We start from the raw sequence: 6334 nt of genomic DNA on the forward strand, positions 1-6334 counted from the left end.
GTGCCCGCGTCCGTAGAGAAAAGATGTAACATGCAGTGAAGAAAGCCGGACTCTGTGAATGATGGATACTATGCGGGACTGCTCCCTCAAAGCGTTAATATTCATCTCGAGTTATCGCATTTCGTCGATGGCTGGTCTCAAGCAATGGCCGACTACCGTCGAGGGTCCACCACACCCTGCCCAGGCGAGCCCTTGCCGGCCGCCTACAAAGAAAAAAAAAAAAAAAATTAAAGTAAATTACAAAAATGCCCTTGGCTAAGTTCTACTTTGAAATAATGAGGGCATTTTATGCCTTTATTTGAAAGAAGATCCACTTCGGGCCATCAATTGAGAAAATGATCGCACTTTGGCCCTTATTTAATCGTCGAGCTCCGATGGAGGGAGAAGGAAGAAAAGAAAAAAGAAAAAAAGAAAAAATTGAAATATTAAAATATAAGAAAATTATTCCAGCAAGTATTTTCACCTCTTCAAATTTTGGAATTGATCGAAAAGTTTTTCTCCGTTAATTCAGTCATTTTTTGTGAATCAAAATGGTGAAAGTTCGAAAAACTAATCTCCGAGAGAACATTTTCGCCCAAACAAAAACATGTTAAAGTGAAACTACAAAAATGGCTCTTGTACTTGCTATGCTTACCATGGCCACTATTTGCTTTTGATCATCCTACTTCATCTTACTACAGATTGGGTCTCCAAGCTAAATCTTGGATCAGGATGTCGGGACAAAGTCTATGTATGGGCTTAAACAGATTTGTTGGCAATGCTATGCCAAGTCCATTACTTCCCTAACAAGTGCAGGTTTTCAGCGCTCCAAACATGATTACCCCCTCTTCACAAGGAATGAAGGTGCTTCATCAATTTATTTATTATCATAGGGAATAATGACTCTGATGTTGGAAGATTGAAAGAATTTCTACATTCTGCTTTCCACATAAGGATTTGGGACCTTCCAAATATTTTCTTGCCCTTGAAATAGGTCGATCCGACAAGGGAATCTGCCTTAGTGAACAAAAATTCATCTTGGAGATTGTTTTGGAAACATGATTACCTGGATGTAAACCAACTATTATACCGATTGAACAAAATGCAAAATTGATGATGCATGAATATGATGCGGGTTCATCTATCGAAGGTCCATTGCTTAATGGTCCATCGGGATATCAACGACTTGTAAGAAAATTAATATATCTCACCATGACAAGACTTGACATATGCTATACGGTGTAGATACTCAGCCAATTCATGCATAAACCAAAACAGTCCCATATGAATGCAATCATCAAGGTTGTGAAATATTTAAAGGGATGCCCAGGACTCGGTATATTTTTGTCTCGTGATCGCAATATGAAGATGATGACCTACTATAGTACAGATTATGCTACTTGCCCAAAGACCGGAAGATTTATCACCGGTTTTTGCATCAAAGTGTAAAGATAATTGATCTCATGGAAGACTAAGAAGCGATAAATCATTTCATTGTCATCATTTGAATCAGAGTATCGTGCCATGGAGAAAACTATCTGCGAAATATTCTAGATTCGGGGTCTACTCTCGGATCTTGGGGGTAGAAGTCAATGGACCAAGTGAATTGTTTTGTGGCAATGGTGCAACACTCAATCTAGCGGCAAACCTAGTTTTTAATAAAAGAACAAAGCATATTGAAGTTGATTGTCATTTCACTCCGGGCAAGATTCGAGAAGGGATCCTTATAACAAGAGGAATCAAAACTATAGAATAACCCGCATACATCTTCACCAAACCAATGTCAAAGGCAACACACATACCTACTAAGCAAGCTAGTCGTCCTTGATATATATAGGCCGCCACCTTAAGGGGGAGTGTTGAAGATATGATTTGATTGTCGATTATGATATCGATTCTGATTGTGGATTAATTGATTCAGTTAATTCGTAATTGATTTCGCAAATTGAAAAAATGTAATCTTATATATTTTTTTATATTTGTCTTTTTTTATTAACATTATAAATAGACCAATGTACTAATATACAAATCAGATCAATACAATACAATTTCTCCATTTTCTTTGTCTTCTGGCGATTTTCAATCCATTACATCGAGACAAAATTTTTCCTCACAACCAAAACACAAGATTTTATTACATTCCCGCGATCTGCTAAACAAAAGTATTAATATCATCAATACATCCAACATTATTCCACTAATTCTCACAATTTATCGGAGAAATATGTCAGAGTTATCCCTTTGTCTTTTTTTCATTCCCGCTCTTCGATTTTATCTCATTCCGTCAAACCGAAAGGAACATGAATCCGAGGCCTCTATTCACAACCTTGGAAATAGTTTTGTCTCAAACAAAACATAAAAAAAGTTTTTTTTTCCCACGAAAAGATAACAAGGAAACAGCGCGCAAAAAGACAAGCACCGCCGAGACCGGCTCGTCCCGACAACTGTAGATCAGATGCGGCTTCGTTTTCCCACGTGGACGGTGGGGATGACGAGCGCGACCACCAGCAGCAGCCGAAGACGAGGAGAGAGAAAGAGAAGAGACTTGGGGATCAGGTTTTCCGGCTAACCATGGTTAAAACTCCCCGACAGTCTGACTGACGTTCGAAAACCTTCGTAGACCACTCTTAACCATGGTTAGCTCTCGCCGCTTCCCCATTTTCCCAGTATCTACCTCTGCAAACAAAAAGCTCTTTTGCTTTTTTGACATTTCCATGAATCGAATCTCTCGCCTCCCTCCCTTCCTTCCCAGTTCCCCCCACCCTCTCTCTCTCTCTCTCTACGACTTGTCTTCTTCCTTCTCCAGAATCGCAGCCGCCGCCTTCGGAGACCAGTGTACTCCGGTCAAGAGACGGCCATTCGCCTCGACCTGGAACTCCGCATTTCGCTTCCTTTTGAATAAGCTCGAGCTGAATGCGAGTGCTCGAGAGCTCGAAGACCTCTTAGAGGAGAGAGAGACGCGGTTTTTTTTTCCTTGGGTGATGCTTTCGCCGGAACGTACTCTCTCTTGTTCTTCAGCATTTTGATGGTGTTGTTAGAGCTTTAGGATCGAGTCGAGCCTCTAAGACCATCTTCGGTTCAGCTCAATACAGTCAAAGAACACGGGGATTGGCTTTGGCGAGCTCGTTAAGAGGAGCCATTGATGGTGGACATGCCAAATCCGTCTTCCCAAGAGGTTTCTTCCCGCGACGTAGCGGCACCGCCGGCTAAGAAGAGGCGTAATCTTCCGGGGATGCCAGGTATGATTGGCCCAGCTAAGCTGCGACATGATCGCAAAAAACCCTAAATTGCGGCTCACAAAATCTCTCTCTGTCTGGCAGATCCTGGGGCGGAGGTGATAGCTCTGTCGCCGAAGACACTGCTGGCGACGAACCGGTTCGTGTGCGAGATCTGCAGCAAGGGGTTCCAGCGGGACCAGAACCTGCAGCTCCACCGGCGGGGCCACAACCTGCCTTGGAGGCTTCGCCAGCGGGACGGCAATGCGGAGCCGCCGCGGAAGAAGGTCTACGTGTGCCCTGAGCCAGCCTGTGTTCACCACAGCCCCGCCAGGGCCCTCGGCGACCTCACAGGGATCAAGAAGCACTTCTGCCGGAAGCACGGCGAGAAGAAGTGGAAGTGCGAGCGGTGCGCCAAGAAGTACGCCGTCCAGTCCGACTGGAAGGCCCATGTGAGGACCTGCGGCACCCGCGAGTACAAGTGCGACTGCGGGATGCTGTTCTCTCGGTATGGACCGTGTTTGTTCTCCAGACGAAGACGGGTCAATGACTCCACACGAGATTTAAGAGTTTCTTTCCTTGCTGTTTCCTGATTTACAGGAGGGACAGTTTCGTGACCCACAGAGCCTTCTGCGACGCATTGGCGGAGGAGAGCTCGAGAGATCACAATAACAACTCGGCACAAGACGAGCAGAAAGCGAGAAGTTCTGAGGCTGCCGCCGCCTCGTCGCCCCCGCCACCACCGCTTACTCCGTCGACCACGGTGGTGTCTCCGGTCCTCTCCCTTCAACGTTCAGGTGAATTGTTTTATTTAGGCTGAAGTAGCCAGGCTTGGCGTGCAAAATATGCGTATAATCTAGTGGAAGGTCAAAGGGGAAATGTTTAAATAACGGGGCGTGCTATGTTTTATTCATATGTCGTGGTCTAAAGAGACGTTAATGAGCGCTCCATTGGCTTAGCTTCACGATTTGGTCCGAGTGTCTTGTTGTAAAGATTCATGTTTTGTCTGTTCTTGAGGTCGCTCTCTTTGTCCGCTGCGTCGCCGGTAATAGGCGCGGAGGAGACAGACTGTAAGAGTAGAGAGAGAGAGAGAGAGAGAGAGAGAGAGAAGAGAGAGATTTTTAATGGGTTTGGATCACTGGTTCTTGCTTGGTAGTTGACTATGGAGATCAGAGAATCCATTGGGCAAGAAAAGGAAGAAGGGTTGGTGATTGTTGTTCGTTATGGTTGGATGGATGAGAAAGGACGCCATTATTGCTCCTCCTTTAAAGCTTTGAAAATGTGGAGAAAAGCTCTTGTGAAGTTCATTCCAGCTAGGACTGGGAAAGTTTTTGCGATCCCAAAAGGGTCTCCGTCTCTCTTTCTTCACTGTCTTCTTTTCGCACTTTCGTTTTGGGATCGAGCGATTATCTTTCTGGATCTACTTTTCGCTTTTTCCATGTCCCTTTTTTAATTCTTACTTTTTAACTTTCGTGGGTTCCAGATTTGCCTGAAAATGCAATTGAACTTGTGCCATCTGCTCCGGCATCGTCTTCTCTAGCTGCCACCATCACAGCTGCCGCTGCCGCTGCCGCTGCCGCTGCCGCCGCCGCCACTGCTGGCCTGGACAACAGCACTGTCACCGGCGGCAACACTGCCTTCACTGGCATATTTCCAGCATCGGTTGCACCGCTGCTGCAGGCCTCGCCTTCTTCGCTCTCCAATGTGGTCTGCACGGCAGCGCCCCCATCGCCCTCTACTGCGGAACCGGCCTCACTCTCCCTCTTCCTCTCCAGCACTGCCTCGTCCCTCTTCTCGAGGCCCGATCAGAACACGCAGCACCTCTACGCCCTGCCTCTGCCTCCCGCCCCGGCCATGTCCGCCACGGCCTTGCTTCAAAAGGCCGCTCAAATAGGTGCTGCAGCCACCAGCGCGTCGCTGCTTCGTGGACTTGGCTTAGCGATTTCCTCACCTCCTGCTGCTTCTTCCCACGAGGCAACTCTGGTGACCGCTGGGGATGGCTCCAACCTGTGGAGCAGCCAGGGGAAGGTGGAGAGCTCCTCGGAAGCAGCCGGGCTGGGGCTGGGTCTCCCATCTCAGTCATCGCTGTTCGGCAACAGGCCCATGACAGTGGATTTTCTGAGGCTGGGAATGGGCCCTGCCGGGGGCCACACAGGTGGGCTTTCGGCTCTGCTCACTTCAATTGATGGTGGGCTGTCGATGGACCGTCGATTCAGCGGTGGAGTGCCCGGTGTTTTGTATGGAGGAGCAGGTGGGAGAGGTAGGGGGGACGACATCGGTCGAGGTTCTTGGGAGGAGTTCCCAGAGTCGAAGCCTGGTGGCCCTAAAGGGCCTCCTCACCATCTCTAGTGACTGTACAAGCGAACTTGCCGGGCTCTTTTTGGTCCTGGCCTCGTGGGGTCGTTGATGGGATGCTCAAGCTTGGGACTGCTTTTGTGTAATATAAACAGCATAGGTGTGATTATTGTCCGAGTGTATACCGTTCTATTTATCTCAAGTGTTATGTTATTTTGCTTTTCTTTAGCCAAATCTAATATAGTTCTTTCTTCTTAATGACTCCTACATATCTTTCAAATTCGAGCGATTCAAACGCATTTTGTGCTGAGCCTAAGTTTGCTGATCGTCTATATAGTGTGTAGGATTGTAGTTTGAATTTTACCGCACCCATTATTTGCCTGAACTGAAGTTTCACTTTAGCTTTTCTAAGTAGCGAAGTGTTTCATTGCAAAAATATTTTTCGGAAATTCATTTTTGGATTATTTTTCTTTATTCGATGATATGTTATCGAAAGTATTTTTCGAATCATTTGAAATTTGTTTTCAATCTCATAAGAAAAAAATAAATTCCTAATTTTAAATTATTTTTTTTATTTTTCCTTTTCTGCTCCTTTCTTCCTCCATAGCCACTGGCTGCACTGGCTATCGACAAGCCTCGAGGCTCACTCGAGGCCGAGGTCATTAGATTCGATGGTGTAGGCAAGCTTGATCGTCAGGTGCCGCCATATTCGATAGCCTCAAGCGAGCTCGAGCTCCCCGGGACCGGTGAGCTCGGTTGACGGTCTTGAGACCGCCGGATCCACCGGCCAGTCGTGGTGAGGGAGGAAGGAAAAAAAAAAGAAAAACTAAAAAAATAATAATATT

At 46.3% G+C, this 6334-nt stretch overlaps 1 protein-coding gene across 1 annotated transcript; it reads left to right on the top strand.

The window, feature by feature from the left end:
- Nucleotides 1–2664: 2664 nt before the first annotated feature.
- Nucleotides 2665–5706, top strand: LOC115726395 (zinc finger protein GAI-ASSOCIATED FACTOR 1-like). The gene is made up of 4 exons (XM_030656247.2): nucleotides 2665–3218; nucleotides 3300–3702; nucleotides 3795–3991; nucleotides 4678–5706. Exons 1-4 carry the CDS (start codon nucleotides 3122–3124, stop codon nucleotides 5541–5543), a joined length of 1563 nt encoding a protein of 520 aa, XP_030512107.1. The 5' UTR covers nucleotides 2665–3121; the 3' UTR covers nucleotides 5544–5706.
- The last annotated feature ends 628 nt before the right edge of the window (nucleotides 5707–6334 follow it).

The sequence above is a fragment of the Rhodamnia argentea genome, chromosome 2 (assembly GCF_020921035.1).
Source record: "Rhodamnia argentea isolate NSW1041297 chromosome 2, ASM2092103v1, whole genome shotgun sequence".
Classification (NCBI taxonomy): domain Eukaryota; kingdom Viridiplantae; phylum Streptophyta; class Magnoliopsida; order Myrtales; family Myrtaceae; genus Rhodamnia; species Rhodamnia argentea.

What these genes read in the sequence shown, in the direction of transcription:
- LOC115726395 (XM_030656247.2), top strand. Translation starts at nt 3,122, where the DNA reads ATGGTGGACATGCCAAATCCGTCTTCCCAAGAGGTTTCTTCCCGCGAC. An exon ending in TGCGGGATGCTGTTCTCTCG is followed by an intron (nt 3,703 to 3,794) that starts GTATGGACCGTG and finishes CCTGATTTACAG; the next exon opens with GAGGGACAGTTTCGTGACCC. An exon ending in CCTCTCCCTTCAACGTTCAG is followed by an intron (nt 3,992 to 4,677) that starts GTGAATTGTTTT and finishes CGTGGGTTCCAG; the next exon opens with ATTTGCCTGAAAATGCAATT.